Raw genomic sequence first — 23,531 nt, forward strand, 5'->3', positions numbered from 1 at the left:
AACCAATCAACGAGAAAGGGTACAGATTCTCTGCATAAGAAGTAACTAGACTAGGAAACTGCATCGAGACCAGAGTTGATTTTCGATCACCAGGATCGGGGGGTAGGGCAGGGGCGGGGTGGGGCTAGTGATTAAGGGACACGGAGTGTCTATTTTGAGAGAATTGGCAACAAACATGGTCAATGGCCACACCAGCTGTCGGTCATCATTACTGTCACCGAAACGTGTGTGCAGATGGGCTGAATCAGGCACGCGCTGTGAGATATGTATTTCACCACGTTAAATGTGCTGTCTTGCGAAGGGGGAAGGACTCTTCCAGAGAGTCTAAGATCTGGCCGGGAGCATTAAAAATTCCTCCCCGGTTCATTATTTGTCATTCAGCGGGTGTTAATATTTCTTTTGTATTCCCACTGAAGCTTGAAACGAACACAGTCTTGTGCTTATTTCTTCATTCTGGCGTCCTTGTGCAGCTCGGAATGCGGCTGGCTTGCTGTCCGTGGAGGAGCCAGACGCACGTGCCCCGAAGAGAGGCTCCGCGTGAACCCCACCCACGGAGCCTCCAGCGCTGGACATTCAGTTCAGTTGGGAATGAACACCTAAGGCCTGGGGACTCTGAAATGTTCTGTTGATTTATAATTTCTCCCGGGTGCCTGAGCGGCTCTATGATCGAGAGCAAGCTTCAGGGTCTTCTGACATCCACTGTGATTTTTTGTCTCTTGCCTGTCTCTTTCGTGACCTTCTGCTTTCTTTGTGAATGATATTCTTGATGTCCTTTTGCACAGGTTTGCTGTCTTAGGGCTCAAATGTTCAATCTGTTCTCCATGTAGTCTCAAAATCCAGGAGGGGCACACACAGGGTGGTCACCTGGCTCTCATGGACTTGTTTCAACTCTCTTCGGCTTCAACCTGAACTTACATAGGAGCAATTGATGGCCTGATCCACAGTCAGTCCCTGGTCTGGTTTTAGTTATTGACAGTGAGCTTCTCCATCCGTAGTCCATTTGGTTTCTGTGTGTTCCCTCGGAGAGGTCCACCAGTATAGTCAGTAGTCACCTTTTGTGTTATTAAAAGAAGGTATTTGGGATGACCAAGTTGTCGGTCTTGGGAAATTCTGCCACGCTATCTCCAGTTGTGTTTCCATCACCAAGACCATGTTTTGTAACAACAGGTTTCCTCTTTGTTTCCAGCGTTGGCATGTCAATCACCAATTATTACCGATGTATCTTGATCGCATGTTTGATTGATTTCAGGCTCAAGACATTGGCAGGATCCTCCATCTTCTGCTCACTAGCTGAGGTTGTCGGTTCATACATGTGAGTAGGAGTTGTACTGGCTGGATTTCCTTCTACGTGGACAGACACCACCCTGTCACAGACAGCACTGCACTTCAAGACTTCCCCTGGGGTGTCCTTTTGGATGATGAGTGCCACGCCCTTCCTCTGGACGGTGTCACTCAGGGCACAGGACACCAGATGGCTTTCTCATTCAAAGTGGCCAATACCGGTATGCTTTCAGTTTCCTTTTAACGCCTTTTGATTTCCATGGCTTCATACTTGGTACATTCCTCGTCCCGATTATTAATGCCTGTCTGCACGGTTTCTGCTCATTTGGAGTCATGCTCCATTGGCAAATTCAGGCCCCGAAGGCTGCGTTCCCACCGGCTTGCCTCCATCCACACCCTCGGGCCGACTCTACTTGGAGAAGGCAGGCAGTTGGAGTGCGTTCCCACCTGCGGGGTCATCTTCCGCGGTCTCTGCCAATGCTCTGCGGATCTTCGTGAGGCTTCAGTCCCTGACAGTGTCTCGATGGCGTCCATTAGGTCTTCAGTGGCTCCTTCCTCTGAAGTGGACAGCCTGTTCCTTCTTTGTCGTCTCTTCTCAGACCGGAAGCTCTGCTGAGACCTGTTCACGCTGGGTGAACATGCTGGCTTTGAAACACCAGCCGCTTAGCTTCCAGCACCACAGCAACACACAAGCCACCGCAGTGCAACACACCGATGGACAAGAGGTGGTCACCCTTGGTCAAAGTACAAAAACCAACAACTGACTGCCATCAAGTCGACGCTGGCTCTTAGGGACCCGACAGGACAGGGCAGAAGTGCCCTGGTGAGTTTCCAAGCCTGTAGCTGGCTACAGGAGTAGAAAGCGAGACTGTAGCTGGCTACAGGAGTAGAAAGCCTGGTCTCTGCCCCAAGGAGCAGCTAGCTGGTGGTGTCGAGTGGCTTATCTTTCGGATAGCTCTGGTGTAACCACCACACTGCCCTTGGCAGGGCACCTGGTTTGGGTTTTGGTCATCTGTGAGGTGAGCAGCAGCACAATGGGAAGGCCTGCAATCTTGGGAAACGGCTCACAGACTTGTGGGCTTGCTGGGCCGGCAGAGACCGTGTCTGTGGGCCTGCTAAGTGCACGCACAGTGACCCTACAGGGCAGAGCAGACCTGCCCTTGTGGGCCTCTGAGACTGTACCTGCTTCCTGGAGCAGAAAGGCCAGTCTTCGTAGTAAAGCACTGACGAAGCACACAAGCAAACCCCCCTACCTCCAACCATACTCATGGCCATCAGATCGAGGCCGACTCAGAGGGACCCCATAGGACAGGGTAGACCTGCCCCTGTGAGTTTGCAAGACTGAACCTCTTTACGAGTAGAAAGCCTCATCTCTCTCCTTTGGAGCGACTGGCAGTTTCAAACTGCTGACCTTCCGGCTAGCAGCACCCCAAAGCACAACCCAAAAGCAAAGAAGAAGTCGGAACTCTTACAAGGAAGGGTTGACGTGACCACGTCGGTGAGCAGCGGTCCAAGAAGACTGCGTGTCGGAGGATGGGCCTCACCCTGAGTCAGGCAGCTGCAGCCCCCTCGCGGTGGGAATCTTAAGGAGTGCAGCCGGTGCGGACATCCAGTGGTTTCTCGGAAGGTTAGGCAAAGAATGACCACTGGAGCCGGCAACCCGCCCCCGGAGGCAGTGACTCCCTCCACGCCCACCCCCAGCGTTGATCAACAGGGGTCCATGCCCCCAAGAACAGCACCCCACCGCAGGGAGAGAAGCCCAAGGATGCCAGGATTCAGGTGGACCTTGAAAACTCCGCATGGAGTGAAACACACCGGGCTCAAAAGAACAAGGCCCCTGGGGTCTCACCCACATGACATGGATTCTCACGGCCTCTGAGCCGATTCCCGCTCGCAGAGACACTGTAGGGCAGAGTAGAACTGCCCTGGTGGGCTTCCCAAGCTGGCGCTGTCTCCTCGTTCTCCCTCGGAGCTTGGGGGAGGGGGGCCTTGAACTGCTGACCTGTGATAATCATCTGTGGTCCCCGAGGACAGGGCTACACGAGGCCGCCACCTCGCAGCACCCCGATACCAGGCTCAGCGGCTGCCCCTCAGCCAAGGGGCAGACAGGAGGGACGGACGAGGCCTTGGGGAGGAGCAGATGTCCTGCCACAGCTGCATGTGAGTGAGACACGGTTCCCGGAAGACTGAAGAGCCGCGGAGGCATGTGGTGCTGGTGAAGGGTACTGACAGGACCACGGACACATCTGTCTTGGAAGAAGTAGGGTCAGAGTGCTCTTTAGAGGCCAGGACGGCTGGCGAGACTCCGTGTCTTGTCCTTTGGACATGTTGTCAGGAAAGACCAGTTCCCAGGAAGGCCCTTGACGAGACAGATGGGCACAGTGGCTGCCAATGATGGGGGGCTGGCGCAGGACCAGGCGGGGTTTCCTTCTGTTGGACTGAGTGGCGGCTCAACGACCACAAACTTCAGCGTGAGGTGAAAGCAGACCCAGCCTGGTGGCACAGTGGGCTAGGCGTCAGGCTCCTTATCCTAAAGCAGGCAGTTCAAACCCACTAGTTGCTTCTCTGGAGAAAGCCGAGGCTGTCTGCTCCTGCAGAGAGTTACGGCCCTGGACACTCTGGGGTGTCTTTCTGCTGGGCCCTGTAAGTGGCTCTGAGTCAGAAGCAACTTGACAGCACTGGGAGCTTGGGGACCCTAACCAGAAAGGTGAGGTGGACCTTGTACCAACAGCAGACCGCCAAAGTGAGGGCCTCTGTCTGTCTAGCTGTGTGTCAGTCTGTCTGCGCGTCTCTGTCAGGCCATCCCTGCATCTGGTGTGTCTCTGTCTGCCTGTCTCTATGTGTCACTGTGCCTCTCTGTAACTTTCTCTGAGTGTGTGTGTGTGTGTGTCTATCACCCTCCCATTATGGTAAGAGACTGCGGGCATCCCTGGTGCATGGATCAGAGAGCAGTGGGCACTGAAGAACACACGGACAGGAAGCTACAGGACTGAAATTTGATTGTAGGCTTGTGGGCTCCCAAACCCACTCCACTGTATGCTTTGGAGAGGTTAACAGTTCATAAACAAAACCTTTGATTCCACACAAAGACCGGCCATCCTGGAAGTTGGAGTAAGCGATTCCAGCCACCAGGCAGCTGCCCTTTCTCCAGGAAGTCCTGCCTGCCCACACCCCACCTGCTGGGCAGGTAAACACCTCTCACCAGAGCATTGCTCCCTCTGCCCTAGCCCTGGAGAGCTGGGAGTGGGGGGGGGGGCGGCATTCTCCTCCAGCCCAGAAGGGAACACAACGCTTACTTCCTCAAGGGAGCCAAGGCCCGGAAAGCATGAATCGTCTTCAATCACAATTTGTTTCTTAAAGCGTTTTTTTAACCCACTCCTGTGGCTGCTTTTGGGGGCAAAGGGAGGTATTCTGCTCCCATGAATAGCTACAGTCTCGGAAACTCACTGGCAGACTGGGCCGCTGCCATCCTCCGTGTCTGGTGGGTGGATTTCCTTGGGCAGACCACCAGTCCTTTCTTCAGCTCTGTTGAAACCCGTGGGGCATCACAACAAGACAGCCCCCATGGACAGCTGGGTGGGGGCTGTTTGAACCTGGATCTGCTGGGTGGAAGGAGAGACCCCTACTTGTGTCTTCATGGAAGACACTTGTGTCTTCATGGAAGGCTAAGGGGTTATACGGTTCTGTGGACGCTCGAATCCCCGAAGGCCCTGTCCAGTCCTGAGAGCAGGTGCGTCAGCTGGACAGACACAAGCCACAGGCAGTCAGACTGGTGGAGCAAGTCGAAGCCCCCAGACTCATCCATGCCGTCGAGCTGATCCCAGCTCCTGGCAACCCTGCGGGACAGCGCAAAACTGCCCACAGGGCTCCCAGGCCTCCAGTCTTGCTCTTGCACATGGGGCATGGCTGTTCAGGTGTGAACCTATGACCTGGTGGTTAGCAGCGAAGCGCTACATGCACTGCATCACTGGTTCCCGCCCAGGAAGCATGCAGCACATGTAGGGTGCAGTTGCACTGGGGGGTCCCCAGGGGGTTGCGAACATGAAGGAGCTCAGTTGCTCATGGAAAGATGGGTGGGGGTGTCTTGTCTGCTCACAGGAGCCTGGGAAGAAAGGTCTGAGAACCCGTGTCTGAAAGCCTGGCCTGAAAAACCCCAGGAGTATCCTGCTGAGATGCCTGCCACACTCGTAAAAGCAAGGGCACTCAGAAAGCAAGGGTGGCAGGCGGTGTGGGCCATGCTGGGAGGGGGCATCGGAGCCAGGCCAAGTGCCGTGCCCAGCCCCCCCACAGAAGGGTGACATCCTGCTTACTCCATGGGGGCTCTCCTGTGTGTGAGGGGGTCCCTACACAGTGTGTCCTTGAGGCCCAGCCTGTCCAGGGTGTTCACCCACCTGCCCTTGTCGCACCCCCACTGTGTGCTGAGTCCCCCTCTCCGCCCCCGGGAAGGCACAGTGCACAGGAGGGTTGTGTGAGTCCGCGTGCCGACGGCACCAGACGTGGCTGCGGGACAGGACGCCCCTCCCTGGGTATCAGGGGAAGGGCTCCCAAGGCCTGGTTCTCGGTATCTGTTGGAGTCCCAAGGCCACACTGCCTGGCATCTGGTGCGCCGTGAATGTGACTCGCCCCTGTCAGCTGGCCCGTGGCCTGAGAGCAGAATGCAGAGCCCACTGAAAAACCCCGAATGGCCACGTTCCGAGGGGGACTATGTGCTCATGTCCCAGACCGCTTCCTGTGTGGAGCCAGAACTCCACCCATGCCGCCTGCAGGGGCCTTTCTCCACAGAGACCCCTCACTCTCTGTTCCCGAAGGTGTCGGGGATCACTCCCAGCAAGTGCTCGATCCTCAGGGGCAGGTTGGCCTCTGTTGGGGCGCCCCCTCTGTGTCCCCTGGGTGTCCGAGGCCAGGCACACAGCAGGTGGTGCTCCCCCCGCCCCACGAAGCGAGGTGAGCTACAAATGAATAAATAAAGAGCCCAGCACGTTCCCGAGAGGAAAGTCTATCTTCTGTCCTGCAGCCTCTGTCGGCACCAGCAGCGAGCTCACGTGGACCTGCTGGGCCCGGAGGACAGTCACACATGAAGGCCCGCCTCTCGGGGGCAGCCCTGGCTCAGGAGAGGAGAGCAGTTAACTCGAACACTTCTGGAACATTCTCTCAGCTCTGCTCCTGCACCTAAGCCTGGTTGTGCCTGGGGACATCCGAGCTGCTGCCCGCTGTCCAGGAGGGGCCAGCTGTGAGAACCAGCGGGCTCCACAGCCAGCAGTAGACGGCGGGCAGGAGAGAGACCCGGCAGAGCCATGAGGGGAGCGGGCAGAGGGCTTGGCTGGTCAAGGTGGTGGCCACTGTGTCTGTCTCCCCACACCATCCTCATGGGGCCGGTGCTCTGGTTCACCGTGCCAGCCACGGTGTCTGTCTATCGAGCAGGGGGCCCTCTCATCCTTGAGGACTCCCCTCTACCAAGCAAAGGGTCCACTCCCTGCGCCTGACCTTTCCTTTCTCCAAAACACAGTTGCACTGGCACGCAATCCTCACGTCATCCTGTTCACTGTACAGTGTTCACCACAATCCTCCTGTTGTGCTCAATGCTATCAGCTCCCAGTCCCCAGTCCCCAACCTCCCCTGCCATGCCCCCAATCAACCAGGAACCAATTACTGTCTGCAGATCTACCTCTCCTGGATTCCACACACAGAAACACATCAACGACAAACACCTAACCCCGACGATCAAGTAACCCAGAGGGGACCAATCTCCCTCAATCAAAAAGAAAGCAGGAGACACTGAAAATTAGACCGCATTTAATGTGGGTCAAGAGGGAGGTCCAGTGGTGAGGGGTTGAGCCTGGCCTTTTCTGATGTCTTGTCCAAAGTAAGCCAGCCGGGGTCTAAGGTCAGCGTTCACCCCACGGCCCAGGCCTGAGGTGCTCCCATGTCACCCTAGGTGCAGCTTCCAGGCTGGAGGCTGAGCAAGTGCTGGCCCACTCCTCAGACCTGGCCAGAGCCAACAGCGAAGCGAGCACTGGCCCCCACACAAGGGTGGGTGCCCAGCTTGGCCTGGCTCGCCCCTGAGGTTGAAGGCCCAGGGAAAGTGTGAGTTCTCTGAAAGTTAATGTGTACTAGGGACAACCCGCAGGCCATGCACAGAGAAGCCCAGGGCCGGGGATGCCACAAACTGGGTCGGTTCTGCTGGAGGGAGGGGACTTCCCAGGCCAGGCTCTCGGGAGGATGCTGGCGCACCACCAGAGCTGTGGGGACACACTACTGGGGGTGGGTGTCACCTGGGGCTGCGAGTTCACTCTGTGTGTGGGGGCCGCCCAGAGCTGTGGGTACACCCTGAATGGGGGGCTGCCTGGAACTGTGGGTGTACTCTGCATGGGAGGCTGAGGCTACTGGGAGCTGAAGGCACCCTATGTGGGGCCTCCCTGAGCTGAGAGTGCACAGTGAGCAGGGTGCACACTGTCTGGAGCTGTGCGCAGTGCACAATGGCTCACATCTGCAGACAAATGGCCCATGGCAAGAGAGTGTCAGAGAACGGTGGTGTGATGTCCTTACACATTTCTGAGCCCCCTCCTCTTTCTCCTTGTTGCCTGGGAGAGAGGGAGGGATGGATAGATGGAGGGAGGGGCTGGGTCTGTCTCTGGGCCCTGGGGTCACCCCAGATCATAGCAGGGTCAGGCTCTCAGGCCCACTCCTTAACACTGGGCAGGACAGCCAAGACGGCAGACATGTGGCCTCCCACCAGGCAGGCTGAGGGCTTCTAGCCCCAGCGGCTGCTTCCCTGAGTCAGACAGACAGACATACCCGACAACAGTGGAAGGAGTGGTAGAATAGGGAGGCCCCTAAAGATCTGGCTCCTGTGCTTTGGAAGCTGGGCCGCTCAGAGTGAACAGTTCCCACTGGTCACTTCCCTTCACTCTCAGAGGACGCGCCGTGTGGCCCACCCATGCATGACACAGCACACCAGCAAGCACACAGCATGATCACAGTACAATGTCTCTTTCCCTGGCTCTGCCCGCTCCCGGTGCCAGAAATGACCGTCTTCTCTGGTGCCTCTGCAGGACGCACAGTGACCCTCCCCCCAAGCACAGCACTGTAAAACCCCGGGGGAGGGGAGCGGTGGAGGGGGAAGCTGAGGTGAGTCAGCTAGTGAAGGTGCCCCTTAGCCACAACGTCCTCAGAGGCCCCAAGTGTACACTGAACATGCCCCATTTTAAAGTGGTTTAAAAGACAGCTCTGTGTTTCAACTCCACATAGACCTTCTCTCTCACGGGGCCTTGGGCCCACGCAGGGTGCCCAGCTGACCTCAGGGGATGCCGCCTGTCTTGCTTGGTGCCTGGTCAGGGTCCTCTGGGGGCTCACACTTGGTGCTTCGTTCCTTCTTGCCAGTGAGAGTTCCCACTTGAAAGGGAGGGCCGGCAGTCCTCTGGGAGGCAATGGATGGTGGGGGGTGGGGGGGCACCAAGCCTGCCCTGAACTCTGATCCTAGCGAGGGTCAATGTCCACACAAATAGGACTGCGGGCAGTGACTCACAGTCCCGTCCCAACTCAGGACTGGGGGCTTCCAGACAACGGAGGCTGTGCGCCAACCAGGCCACCTGCTGTCACTCAGGACTTACCCCCACTTACACGTTTGCACCACACACCTCCAGACAAACATCTCATACCTTCACACACTCACATACATACCATACCCACCCACTCATTCTGTACACACAGTCACAACCACACACTATAGATACACCACACACATATACATGTACCATGATTACATGCATGTCAGTCACATGTCCACACTACACATACATTCACACATGCATAATACCACAACTACACATGATACATACACACCACACACATCCATGTTCCACACCTACACACATACACCCTCACATTTGCACTCACATCACAGTTGCACACATACTCTACATACACACTGCACACCAGCTACAACATATACATACACGCATGCGTGCATGCCGCGCATAGCCCCCAAAATGCCAAAGTCCCTGCCACCGGGTCCACGCTGACTCAGAGTGCCCCTACAGGACAGGGTAGCGCTGCCGCTGTGGCCTGAGACTGTCACTCTCTATGAGAGTAGACAGCCCGGTCTTTCTCCCAAGGAGTGGCTGGTGGGCTTGAACTGCAAACCTTGCAGCTGGCAGCACAGGTGTAACCACTTCACCACTAAGACTCCTCGATCACATGTGCACACCATCACACAAGCATACACAAACACCACACGGGCGCGCATACGCACACACTCACACCAGCAGTGTGCTCTGTGCACATGGCAGTCCTCCCGGCTGTGCGTGGGGCCAACTTCTGCGCCGTAGCCTCGCTCCCCTCCTGCTCCCCACTCAGGGTCAGGGGCCATGCTGCACTGGGATGACCTCTAGAACACAGAGCAGTCCACCAGGCATGGCCACGGGACCCCACTGGGCACGCAGTACAGGGCTTGTCATCAGGATGTGGGGGAGGGAGAGAAATGCTGTGTCCCTGTGGGTGGCAGGGAGGCAGGCTGCATGGACCCTGGGCCGGATGAGACCAGGCCATGGCCGGCTGGGAGGCAGCCGGCCACCCTGGTGTCGGTAGCCAGCTAGCCGGCATGCGGAGCAGCCGTGAGCCTTCTCCACAGCCCTGCGAACTGCGCCTCATGTTCTATGGGAAAACAACGGTGAGCCTCAGAGAGGTTTAGGGACTTGCCTGAAGTCACACAGCCATGAAGTGGCAGACCTGGAAGTCAAGGCCCGGCCTGCAAGGTGACAAGCGGGACCACCCACGGTGACAACGGCAGAGCGTGCTGTCATCGCTGTGCAGGCCGTTCCGACTCTGAGGAGCCACGACGTGCTGCAGAAAGAGCCGGGCAAGCTCTGGCTGTGGCCTGCTCGCTGAGAGGCCATGGGTTTGTATCTTCCCAGAGGTGCTGTGGAAGAGAGGCCTGGCGACCGGCCCCTGGACACCCCGGGGAAGAAAGTCCTCTCAGGGGGCGGGAGCCCTGGGACTGACTGATGGGCAGACAGCTTTTCTAAAGGTGACTTGCCCATGGAAGTGTACGACTTGTGAACATCACGTCCAGAAAACTCCTAAAGGAAGAGGAAACCATGCAGGCCCTGTGGTGGCCACGGGGAGAGGAGGGAGCGTCTACACTGTGGCACGGAACCGGCAGGTGGAGCAGTGAAGAGCATGGCACGGACGCGAGGCAGGATGAGCAGGGAGAACCCAGGTTCCAGGACTGACTGCCGGGACGACTGTGCAACCCCCCTGGATACGCCTCAACTATGTGGATGAAGGGCCAGTAAAACTGCTCAAGAAAAAAAGGAAACGAAAGTTCTCCCAGGACCCATGTGGGTGGCTATCACTTGGCATTGGAGGGACGGGGGGGGGGGAAGGGGGGGGGCTGGCATCGAGCTTGCCTGTGCCAGCAACACAGTGGATGTGTGATGATGGCCTCACTTTTCTCCCAGAAAGCTTGGCTCATCGGTGCTTTGGGACGAAAGCAGTTAGGGCCCGTGGAGAGGCTGAGCTCCTGCTTGAGGCTGGGAAGTGGTTTCTAACTTCCTGACAAGGTGCAAAGGGACGTGACAAGCGCTGGCTGAGGCCAGGAGCCGAGTCGGCCGTCTGCAGGCTTACATGGAAGGCTCGCAGGTGGACAGACGAGGTGGGGACGGGCACGTGTGGTGAGATGTGGAAGCTTCCCGGAAGCAGGTGCACCGGGGGCAGGGAGGGCGTGAGGGCACATGTGTGGGTCAAGAGGCGTGGCAGGTGTGGGCTCTTGGCCAGGGGGCGCTGAGTGCGGGCCGGCACAGCACAGGGGGCCACTGAGACCATCTGCTCCTTCACGGGTCAGCCTATCACACTCGCCCCCCTCGCTGATGGCGCCTGCACCATCGATGCAGCCAGCCTGGGCAACCTGAGGGTTCACCTCCCCGGCCCCGGGTTCTGACAGACCCAGCACTCAGCCCCTGCCTGCTCGGAGGCGGTCCTCACCCCCAGAGGCCGGGTTCATCACCATGAGATTTAAAGTCAGATCCCCGACACACAGTACCGGATACCCAAAGCTCAGACAACACTGAGCCCCTTGCTCCTAATGTTCTAGCAGAAGTCACTGCCTGGCATGCACCTCTGGGCCCTTGGGGCACAGCTCTGTGACCCCCACCTCGTGCTCCTGAGCCCTTTCTGCACCTGCTCTGACAGCCCCTGTCCCCCACCCCGAACCAACCCAGAGGAACAGGAGAACTGATCCCTCCTGAGGCGGCCCGCCACTAAGGGGACCATCCCCGGCCTCCTGCCCTCCCAACATGCAGTCGGAGGGGGTCTTAGGTGCTCTGGGGGTTACCTCCCAGATAGACTACCTGCTCCAGTCCTCATCCTGGGCTGTGCTCTCTGGGAATCCCAAAGACAATTGTGCCAACTTCCTCCCAACCTGCTCAGGAGCAAAGGCCACAGTCTAGCACCTTGGGTCCCACCAGCAGACTCGCGTCCTCTACCCCACCTCCCCGGGTCTGCTCCTTAGGACCCTTTTGAGCCAGCAGGCAGGGGTGGGGTGGGGGGACCCAGCCTGTCCTGTCAACTCATTAGGGCTGAGAACAAAGGGGGGGGCAGGGGGAGGGACCAGGCACCTCCTGTCACAGTGAGGGTGGGCGTTGAGAGTTGGGGACAAGAGGGGCTTAGTTTCCCTGATGGGGGAGAGTGAGATGCCCACTGGAGCACAGGCCCCTTCACTCCGTAGCCTTGGACTTGGGTCTCAGCAGATCCAGAGCCCATCACAAGCAGGAGGAGCCCACCCCAGTCAGTCTCAGTACCCCCTGGCCACCCTTGGGAACTCCCGAGTAACTGCCGTCGTCTCTCAGTTTCTGGGTCTCCCGACTCCTCCCTCTCCATCCCAGTTGGTTTAGACCCTCATTAACATGACTCCATTACTCCTCCGTGTAAGCATTGACAAGGCCCCTGACACTGTCAACTGGATCCCATCCAAGACCCCCGAACCCACGTTCCACGCTCTCTTTGGCCAGGCCTCACTCCCCACCCACCCCCGCCCCCAACTCATGCTCCTACCCCATCCCCCCAGCCCTGGCCTCTCCCAGCTGGCCACACACTGCTGCCCTAGCACAGGGCTGGGGCGGGGGACGACACGCTTCACTGGGCTCACCAAAGAGAAGCAGCTCAGCCGTCACCCAGGGGTGTGTTCATGACTCCTGGACCAGGAGGGCCCAAGAATGTTATAAACAGCCGAACGGCCAGGAAAAAGGTCCCGGCTCCACCTGCCTGCAGCCTGGCTTGCTCTAAGACACAGCTTCCTAATGTCGCTGGTCTCCCTCCCCCTTTGCCGGAGAAGTCACTGTGCTGCAGTCAGTGAGTGACTTTTGAACTAGGGCCCCTCGTCCAGGATGCAGCGAGGTGTCTGCTTCCACAGCGCCAGTTCATTGTGCTCCCGGGGGGCGTGGGGTCCCCCACACTGGGAAACACTGCTCTAGAGAACTAGCTAGCTAGCTAGCTAGCTAGCTGACTGACTGACTGACCGACCGACCGACCGACCGACCAACTAACTAACTAACCAGTTGCTGCAGAGCCCACGCACCTCAGAGCAGACTGCCATGGCTGTCACGGCTGGTTTGTTAACGGGGCCACCAGACCTTTCTCACGAGGCACCTCTGGGTGGCCTCGAACCTCCGGTCTGTCAGTCAGCAGCTGAGAGCATCATCCGTTCCTACCACCCACAGTTGTTACGGGCTCCAACCCATAATGACCCGCACACAACAAAGCAACAGCGCCTGGCCCACGCCATTGATGGACCCCTGCAATAATGATCCCCCTCCCCACACTGATTCCATTCTGACTCACCGTGAGCCCAGATCAGGTTTCCCAGGCCCTGACTCTGTGGGAGCGCAGTCTCCGCTTTTGCTGTCTGAGCAGCTGGTGGGTCTGGACCTCCGACCCGGTGGCTAGCAGCCCATCACCCAACCCGCAGAGCCACTAGGGCTCCCTGCGGTCTCAGCTCACTGTCCTCGGGAGGAAGCCACCCGGGCCCAGGACAGTCAGGAGACCCCGCTCCTGAGCAGCAGTCTGTTTCCTGTTGTTTCTCTTGTCTGGGGGAAGATGGAAATGTTTGGTCTCGTTGTTTGTGTGTTTGAATGCGCATGTGTGTATATGCATGTGCATGTACATGTACACGTGTACGGGCATATGTGTATAAGCATGTGCATGTATGTGTATACAAGTACGGGCATGTGTGCATATGTAGGTGTGTATGTCTATGTACATGTGCGTGTGTATATGCACCTGTGTACGAGTGTGTATGTGTACAGGTGTCTGCATGTGTATATATGTATGTGTGCGTGTTTGGGCCCTGCTGGAGGGGAAACACCGGGTAACTACTTGCTCTAAAAGTAAGATGAAAAGAAAGACAGCAACAGGGCTTGGCGCGGCGGTGGAACTCAATAAGGAAGTGAGGTAATCCAATCCTGCAGTAACACAATCACTGAGGTAACACGGTCAGGAGTTACTCGCAGCAGCCCTGCCCGGGGCTTTAGGTAAGGGACTCCCTCCCGCTTTTCCTTTGAGAGGCCTAAGACAACCCCCACACCCCCGCCTGCAGCAGCCCTGCGAACCTCCGGGTGATGCTGGGGACTCCAGACTTTAGAAAAGAAGAGAGGTGGTCTTGTACCCAGAACCACACAAGCAAGACTTGCCTCACAGGGTCCCGGCAGCAGCCTGCCCTCACCCGGGCCCCTGGCTGAGGCCGGGACATTGAGCTACACAGGCCATGGAGATGTAACCCATCCTCAGTGATGTTCGGTTGGGCTCTCGGTGCCTGGTTTACTGAAAGTGGACACCAGGCCTTTCTGGTGAGATGCCTCGAACCTCCACCCTCTGTTAGCAGCTGAGTGAGTTAGCCGAGCACCCCCAGGGGAGCCCACGCCCAGAGGAGCTTGGTGGCAGACTCAGTAAGACCCAGGACCCCCGATGACCCGGCCAGAGGCCAGCCCTCAACCCCGCAACGATGACGTCGCCCCCAGGTAGCTCTGTCCACAGACTCTCGAGATGCATGGGAAACAGCTTCCTGCTCTCCAGAGCCATGGACAAGGGGCAGCTGAAGGCAACGCAGTCCAGAAAGCAGCCTGTGAGCGTGGCCTGTGCTGGCCCCCAGTGGAGGACAGAGGACCTTCAGGACAGACACTAACCCTTGTGGGAGAAAATATCCGTGGACCCCACCAGGGGAGAGGGTGGACCCGAGACCAATTTGGGAGCTCATGTTGGGCCAGCTGCGCCCCTGAGACCTTGAGGACACTGGATCTCTGGAGAGAGGGGTTCAGAAGGCAAGAGGCTAGCTGGCTTTGAAAGCTAGGGTGCTGGGTCTCATGTGACCGGAGCCGGTGGCAGAGACCAAGCGTCCAGCTGCCCAGGGCTTTTCTAAAGGGTTGGCCCTGTCTGCAGAGTGGTGAGGACAGGACCTGGTAAAGCCAGTTACGAGCTCCAAGCCCTCCCCGCCGACATTTCCGGACACCCCACCCCTCCCCCTGATTCTGGGGTATGACCCCTGGCACCAGGGCAGACCTGCTGTAAGTGACCCTGCCACTGGCTGTATTGGGGTGGTCTTGTCAGTCACATGGGGTCAAGAAGGGAGGATGCTAAAGTGCTAAACAAAACCCCAAAACTAACCACCACCACCCGCCCCCACCTGCCATTGAGTCAGTTCTGACTCATCAAACTTCAAACTCACAGCCGTCCAGTTGATGCCAACTCAGCGACCCTATAGGACAGGGCACAACTGCCCCTGTGGGTTTCTGAGATGGTCACTCTTTATGGGAAAGTCTCCTCTTTCTACTTCAGAGCGGTTGGTGGTTTTGAACCGCTGACCTTGAGGTTAGCAGCCCAAAGCATAAAGACTCACGCTGCCATGGAGTGGATACTGACTCATCCCAACCCTACAGGATGGAGTAGAGCTGCCCTGTGGGTTTCTGAGGCTGTAAGGCTCTACAAGAGCGGAAGGCTGGTGGTTTTGAAAACCGCTGACCTTGGGACCAGCAGCCTAGGACCGCTCTCCGTGACCCTCTGCTGGGCTGCTGAGGCTATCGGTTTTCCAGGAGCAGACAGCCTCTTTGTCCTCTTTCAGAGCAAGCAGTGGTTGAACAGCTGACCTACAGCTGCTCACTGGACACACAAAATCTTGCCCTAAGCGCTCACTGGCTCTTAAATACACAGCAGTCACCACCCTAACCCAGCCCATGGCCAGCAAGTCCACTCTGACGCATCCTGAACTGTCCCCGAGCGTGCCTGAGACTGTGAATCCGGAAAGAGGTGGACTGCCTCATCTTTCCCCTGCGTAGTGGCTGCTGGGTTCGAACCGCCGACCTTTCAGTTTGCTGCCCGGCACATGAACCATGGTGTGACAGGTCAAGGGCACAGGGTGGCTCCAGAGTTGGCCCGGCATGAGAGGTCCCAGGTGGAGCCTGGAGTGTCAGACTCGGCGTGGCCGTCCAGGCAGGTGGGAATGTGAACGCTCAGTACACCCCCGCCCGTGGCACTACACTGCTCCCACACAGAGAGGGTCAGTGATCTTCTGGGCCAGAGTCCCTGGCTTCTCCCCTCCAGCAACTCCCGGGGCCGGCTCTCCTTCCTAACACGCCTCACACGGTGGCAAAAGCCGCCGGCGTATGCTCAGCGGTCCAGGGTCTGAGACCTCCAGTCATCTGCCTTGGCGTAGGCTTTCCAGTACCCCTATCTTCACCCATTAGGCCTCCTCAGGGCAGGTCCTGACCTCCAGCAGGTCACACAGACCCTGGCCTCTCCTCCTCCACCAGCAGCCCCCTTCAAAGCCTGGTCCCATGCCAATATCCCACTGTCCCCGCCGTCTCAGAAGGACTGTGCCATGCCTCTCACCCACCTCCCTCCTCCTCCTCGCGCTCTGCATGGTCACACACACACACACACACGTGTCCCTGTCACCCAGCTACATGAGGCTCACTTGAGGGAGCACGTGATGGCCTGAAGTCCCCTCTGGCCCGTGGGGACCACCCAAGCACGGGCGCGCTGCCTGGGTGGTGGCCTTACCTGTAGTATCGGGACTGCAGGTAGGTGGAGCACACGGCCTTGGACACGTGACTGGCGGAGCCAAAGTCGATGACCTTGACCCGGTAGGGCTGCCTGGACGGGTCGACCAGCATGATGTTCTCGGGCTTGAGGTCGGCATGGATGAGGCCCAGGCTCTTGAGCTTCATCAGGGCCGTGGCCACCTGCTGGAGGACCGGGCGGATGTACTTGAGGGGCAGCGGGCTGAATTTGTTCTGCTTCAGGAAGTCGTAGAGGTTCTGCTCCAGCATCTCGAAGACCAGGCAGGTGTGGTTCTTGTGCTGGAAGCACTCGTAGGCCCGGACGAAGTTGTAGTCGTCGGCACTCTCCGTGCTGAGCCGCGCCAGGATGCTGACCTCGATCTGGCCCTGCCGCGCGTACGACGGGTGGTTCTTGAGGATCTTGATGGCCACGATCTCGTTGGTGCCCCGCTTCCAGCACTTCACCACCTGCCCGAAGGTGCCCCGGCCCAAGAACTCCAGGACTTCGTAGGTGTTGGTCATGGAGCACAGCACCTCGTGCTGGACCAGCTGGTAGTCACCCTCGCTGTTGGAGGCACTGTTCTTGGAGGTGGCAGTGGACGTGGTGGCAGTGGCGACGGTGGCCCCGCTGGCGTTGTTCTGGAGCATGGGTGGGTGCTCTTCGATGATCTGCACGCTGCTCGTGTTCTCGATTTCCTCGCTCTTACGCTTGAGCCCGCATTTCTGGTAGGTGTCGAGGAGGCTCACCGTGCTCCGGCGCATCAGGTTGTACGGCCCCCCGAGGACGTGCCCAGCGACGGAGGTGCTGCTGGCCGACGTGACCACGATGTGGCCCGCGCTGCCCGGGAAGATGACCGTCTGCTCGTAAGGTAGGCTTGGGTTCGGGACGGGCAGGGAGGTGCTGACGGCGGTGGCGGCTGGCTGTGACGGTGCTAGGCTCTTGCTCTGGCTGTAGACTTTGCCGTGGGAGCCGTACCCAGTCATGTCCCAGCTGGAACTAGGCTCCACCTTCAGCTTCTTCACACTACAGAAGGCACTTGACTGGAGGGTGGGAGGGGAGAAAACGTGCACATGTGAGGCCATACCTGCAGGGAGAGGAGGAGGGGAGACATGAGCACCGTGGGACCACCGGGGGAGGGGAGGCCCCCACCCAACAGGTGGAGTTGGACTCCATCAGCGAGAGCCACCACATAGCCCACCAAGACAGTGTGCGCCATCCCACGGGGGTCCTTCAAGCTCGTGGACGGCCATGGCAGAGGCCACCCCTGGTTTGCCCCTGTCCAGAGGAAGGAAGCGTGAAGAAGGCTGAGGACGTGTCGGCCCCCGACCCCCCACTGTGACTTGGAGACCAGAAGCACTCGATGGTCCAGCTACTGCCGCCACCTGCTCCGGAAGGAATCCCATCAGGAGGTCCAGGATTGACGGGGAGAAAACCTCGGGACAAACCGTAACCTCATAAAGGAGACCGGGCTTTCTGGTCAGGCAAGAGCCCCGATGCAGGCCCTTCATCCTCCTCGGGCCTGCTCTCACGCCGGGCAAGAACAGACGGGTCTAGATGGTGAGTGGTAACCTGAGGGAGGCACGCGCCACGCCCCCCGCCCCCCCCCCCCCCGCTGCCCCCTAAACAATAAGTCATCTGAGAAGAGAGGGCAACGTTTCCATCTTTGCCCAACGACTCCGTTCAGAAGAATCGGGAAATGAGGAGAAATGGGACCAGGAAGCAGAAAGAAGGGGTGGGAAGTGTGATGGTCGGTGGTGGCTTTTACCACAGAGGAGTCAAAACAACAAAATCATAATCATTTATAAATTATCAAGGGTTCATGGGGGGAGGGGAAAGATGAGCTGATATTAAGGGTTCAAGCAGAAAGCAACTGTCTTGAGAATGATAAGGGAAACAAATGTACAAAAGTGCTTGACACAATGGATATAAGTGTGGATGTGGTAAGAGTTGTACGAGCCCCCAATAAAATTATTTTCTTAAAAAAGAAAAGAAAGCCCCTCCCTCTAGAAGAATTTATTTCAAAGGACAGCATTGAATCTGCAGCTTCAGGAGAAGGACATATCGGATCAGATGGAGCACACAGGACCAGATGAAGGGGGAGGAGGAGAGTGTGGAGCACATCCTGGCCCACCAGGCCTTGAGAACAATGTTCCCAATTAGAGTAGCCAGTCCACAGATAGAACCACATGGCTGGCCCCACTATGAGACATGAAGTCGCCTACAGAGGACAACACCGGACACACAGTGTGGGAATTGCGTCCGATCTGATCCCACCACACTGAGGCAAAACACTAAGGGGGTGCAACAGAACAGCCAGGGAACGGAGCGGCGAGGTCCCCAGGGAATGCTGAAGGTGGACTTTGGGGCCAGGGCATGGTGCTCCAACAGACTGGACTGGTAAATACTCCTAAAGGCCAACAAACGGTCCTTGAACTGACTACAAGCTTTTCTTTCTTGTGTTTTATTTTGGGTTTTTTTGTCATTGGCTTGTTGTTATTTTGTTGTATATTGTTGCTTGGTCTTGTTTTGTGCATGTTATTATCTTCGGAGGTCTGTCTAAATAAGATAGGCTGGATGAACCATCTGGAGGAGAAAACAATGGGACCAATGGTTCTGTTGGGACATGGGAGAGGGGGAGGCGGGGGGGAAAGGAAGTGGGTGTTAACAACCCAGGGACAAGGGAACAACAAGTGATCCAAATCGGTGGTGAGGAGGGTGTAGGAGGCCTGGTAGGGCGTGATCAAGGGTAATGTAACCAAGAGGAATTACTGAAACCCAAATGAACACTGAGCATGATAATGGGACAAGAGGAAAGTCAAAGGAAATAGAGGAAAGAGCTAGGAGGCAAAGGGCATTTACAGAGGTCTAAATAAAGGCATGTGCATATGTAAATATATTTATATATGAAGATGGAGAAATAGATTTATGTGTATATATTTATAGGTTTAGTATTAAGGTAGCAGAAGGACATTGGGCCTCCACTCAAGTACTCCCTCAATGCAAGAATACTTTCTTCTATTAGTTGGCATTCTATGATGCTCACTTTCCCGACACAACCTCTGAAGACAAAGCGGGTGAATAAGCAAATGTGGTGAAGAAAGCTGGTGGTGCCCGGCTATCAAAAGTTATAGTGTCTGGGGTCTTAAAGGCTTGAAGGTAAACAAGCAGCCATCTAGCTTAGAAGCAACAAAGTTCACATGGAAGAAGTACACCAGCCTGTGTAATCATAAGATGCTGAAGGGATCAGTTATCAGGCATCAAAGAAAAAAAAATCATATCTTTGTGTGCTCACCTGCCTGACATGATCGCTGAAGACAAATGGGTGAATAAGCAAATGTGGCAAAGAAAGCTGATAGTGCCCGGCTATAAAAAGATATAGCGTCTGGGGTCTTAAAAGCTTGAAGATAAACAAGCAGCTGTCTAGCTGAGAAGCAACAAAGCCCACATGGAAGAAGCACACCAACCTGTGCAATCACTAGGTCTTGAAGGGATCAGGTATCAGGCATCATCAGAACAAAAAATCTTATCATAGTGAATGAGGCGGGGGAGTGCGGAGTGGAGACCCAAAGCCCATTTGTAGGCCACTGGACATCCCCTTACAGAAGGGTCTCGAGGAAGAGACAAGCCAGTCAGGGTGCGATATAGCAATGATGAAACATACAACTTTCCTCTAGTTCCTAAATGCCCCCCACACCTTTCCACTATCATGATTCCAATTCTACCTTGCAAGTCTGGCTAGACCAGAGCATGTACACTGGTACAGATAGGAACTGGAAACGCAGGGAATCCAAGGCGGGTGATCCCTTCAGGACCAGCGGTGAGAGTGGTGATACTTGGGGGGTAGAGGGAGGGTGGGCTGGAAAGGGGGAACTGAATACAAGGATCTACATGTGACCTCCTCCCTGGGGGACGGACAACAGAAAAGTGGGTGAAGGGAAATGTCGGACAGGGAAGGTTATGACGAAATAATAATTTATAAATTATGAAGGGTTCATGAGGGAGGGGGAGCAGGGAGGGAGGAGAAAATTGAGGAGCTGATGCCAGGGGATTAGGTGGAGAGCAAATGTTTTGAGAATGATGAGGGCAATGAATGTATGAATATGCTTTACGCAATTGATGTGTGTATGGACTGTGATAAGAGTTGTATGAGTCCCTAATGAAACGATTTTAAAAAAAGAAGAGAAAATGTGAGATGTAGTAGAATAGATAATTTTTCAAAAGGCCTCTTTAAATAAAATATCATATCTGTAAAATTTTTTTTTCCAGGTCGGGTCGCTCCCGTCCCTCTCGCGCACGTCCCGACTGCCGGTGACGGCCGGGTATGGGCCCTACACTCCAGCGCCATCCATTTTCCGGGCTAGTTGATTCGGCAGGTGAGTTGTTACACATTCCTTAGCGGATTCTGACTTCCATGGCCACCGTCTCAAATTTTTTTTAAAAAACATGCAGGCATTTTGAATGGAAAATGGACCTGCTCTGTAAACCGCCCCCCGAGCCACAACAAAAAAGCTAAAGAGAAGGAAATAAACAACCTGGGGGTTGGGAGAGGAGCCCCGGCAGTCGGTCACTGTGTCCCCAGGCCCACATGGCTCCAGCGCCCACCAGCTCTGCGGGGGACCCCGCCTGAGAGTCAGACAAGGTGTCCACCATGAGGACTTCCTTCTCCTTTGGTTAAAACCAGACGGCCCATTTGCCACGGAGATGGGGGCTTGCAGAACTGTGGGCAGCACAGACAGGTCTCACACGCGCCCTCCTCCACTGCTCCGCCAGTCTCTCCTCTCCTACAACTTTTAAGGGGCATCCCTGCTGTCCCTTACCATAACCCACGGGTCCACGTGGCCCTGCTGCTGTTGGTGGCAGCCCTGCAGGCCATGGCAGAGCCCGCTCTGAGAGCTGCACAGTTCTGTGGGTTCTCAGGGTGGGTGCAGACACATGCCCACCATGGCAGTGCCCACACCTGACAGCACCACTGCACGCAAAGTGCCTTGGGCCCCCTGTATCTGTTCCCCCCGACCCAGATGGCCCAGCCACCACTGCACTGGACACTGGCCATTCCCCAGATGCCATGGTGGTTGAGACCACGCAGTTGGTCAGCAGCCTTCTCAGTTGGTTTCTCTCTCCCAGCGGTGTGCACTGCCAGCCTACCTAGCTCTGTCGTAGGGCACAGTCTTCTCCTCTGTATGGGCGTAGGGTACCCCACTGCCTGGCTGTGTCCACATGCATCAGTTAGGGGGCACCTTGGGTATCCAACATGTGCTTCTTTGGATGAATTCTCTGGTTCTGTCTAGGGGTTTTGTTGGTGGCATGGGTTTGTGGTCCTGGAAGGTGCAGCATCGGTGGGCCGCAGTTCGGCTCTCAGGCTCCAGGGCCCTCCCTGGCCATAGGCACACTGGAGAGATCAGGGAACTATCTGCCAGCACCTAGTCCCCAAACCAAGGCTGTTAGAAAGCCAAGACAGTAGCCAGGCATGCCTGGCCTGAAGTCAGCAGCCCAGGGGCAACCCAACAGCTAGCTGCCCAGAGCCTGCCTGGCCCTGACCCCAAGATCTGCCTGAGCAGTCTCTTCTTGCCTGGCCCCTGCACTCCAGCCCCGGCATGGGTGGTGGGGCCAGCATGTGTCCTGCACCAGACAAGGCTGGGGCTCTAACCTCCGAGGCCGGGATGAGATGGCCTTTTTTTCCCCCACTGCTCCTGGGTTCCAGCCAGACCCTCCCCTCCCAAATCCTGTCTTCCTGCCTGCGGGTCAATGCCAACTCCCCGGAGGGTTTCCAAGGATGCTGGGTTACAGAAGCCACCCGCCACGTCTCTCTCTCTGGGAATGGCCAGCAGCTGGGTTTGAACCGCAGACCTCCTGGTCAGCAGAGCTATTTTGCATGCACTGGCACAAACGAAATTTCCACCTCGTTCTCGGTGCAGGCGGCCAACAAGCTTGCCTTCCTCCCACGGGCTCTGTCCTGCCCCTGTTGCCACCTTCTTCCTCGACTTGGGGTTGGGGTGAGGATCGACGAGGGAGCGGTGGCTCCAGCCTCCGTTTTCCTGGCTCCCAAAATCAACCGGTAGGAAGGTAGGGCATAGAGCAGAATCTTACAGAGGGGTGGGAGTGGGGGTGGCTTACACTTACTGGATTGATGGCCAAGGTCATAAATGGTGGTGGTCATCACTGGCTGCCTCTGGCAACAGATATCCACTGTCAGAGAGGACCTGCCTGGCGGGAGATGCCTGGCTTCTGCCGGCCGCCTGGCCCAGCCTCTGCTGCCCACTGGGGAGGCCAACAGTCAACAGGCTGAAACCTGGACCCAGCTGCCCACAGAGCCATGTGACCGGGTTCTGTACTGGGAAACCCCAGCCCACAGGAGGTTTCACAGAAGAAAATCTTCAGTAATCGTCTGGAAACCGTGTCTGTAGATGGCTGATGGTTTGTAGCGTAATCATGAAAGGATTTCGTGAAAGCATGTCTCCTTGTGGGTGTCTCCCTGCAACACCTGGTGAGATTGGTGCGGCTCCCTGAAGCTGGGCGGGTTGGGGTGGGCTAGAGGAAGAGCCCAGTGTCATGTTTGCCCTGATGCCCCCGGCTCGTGACAGGAACAGGGCACCTGAACCCGATGCTGAGAGATTTTTTTTTCTTTCTTTTTAGGTGTTCCTTGGTCTGATGATCAAGGAATGAGAGAGAGTGAGAGAGAGTGAGAGAGTGAGAGTGTGAGAGTGAGTGAGAGTGTGAGAGTGAGAGTGTGAGTGTGAGTGTGAGAGTGAGAGTCCGCTGATTCTTTATGGATTTCTAAGCTAACCCTCAGAGGCCTCGCCATGACACCAAGTCACCTGTCATCGCCACTCCCTTGGGTTATGATGGCAGGAGGTATAGTACATGACTGGAAAATGCCATTGAGAATTGTTTAAAATGAGAACTTCCTCTATCAGACTCATTCTGGCCCAACGGGAAGACTGTCACCAGGGAGAAGGGGTAGTCAGCAGAAATGGGAACGAAGTAGGTGAAACACAGACCTTGGTGGCTGAGACGTGAAGCAATAGACAGAGCGTGTGCTGGGGCCAAGATGAGCGGGGCTCCTGGGGGGACTGGGAGCACGCGGAGGGGTGCTAACGCGTTTGTCTTAGTAGGTGCAGAGAACAGAACTGTTCTTTGGCAAGTTGAACTCCAAGCCCTACCTGTCAGGAACCACCGGCTACAGACGACCAATCAGCATCTAGTTC

The 23,531-nt window shown here is 56.6% G+C and overlaps 1 protein-coding gene across 3 annotated transcripts in view; it reads right to left on the bottom strand.

Moving 5' to 3' along the window:
- HIPK2 (homeodomain interacting protein kinase 2) overlaps window positions 1-23,531 on the bottom strand; it is a 118,010-nt gene that overhangs the window by 55,558 nt on the left and 38,921 nt on the right. For all 3 annotated transcript variants that reach the window (XM_075558733.1, XM_075558732.1, XM_075558731.1), the window contains exon 2: window positions 16,327-17,410. In XM_075558733.1, coding sequence (XP_075414848.1) covers window positions 16,327-17,410 — 1,084 coding nt within the window. The remainder of the gene's footprint in view (window positions 1-16,326; window positions 17,411-23,531) is intronic.

The sequence above is a fragment of the Tenrec ecaudatus genome, chromosome 9 (assembly GCF_050624435.1).
Source record: "Tenrec ecaudatus isolate mTenEca1 chromosome 9, mTenEca1.hap1, whole genome shotgun sequence".
NCBI classification, from domain to species: Eukaryota; Metazoa; Chordata; class Mammalia; order Afrosoricida; family Tenrecidae; genus Tenrec; species Tenrec ecaudatus.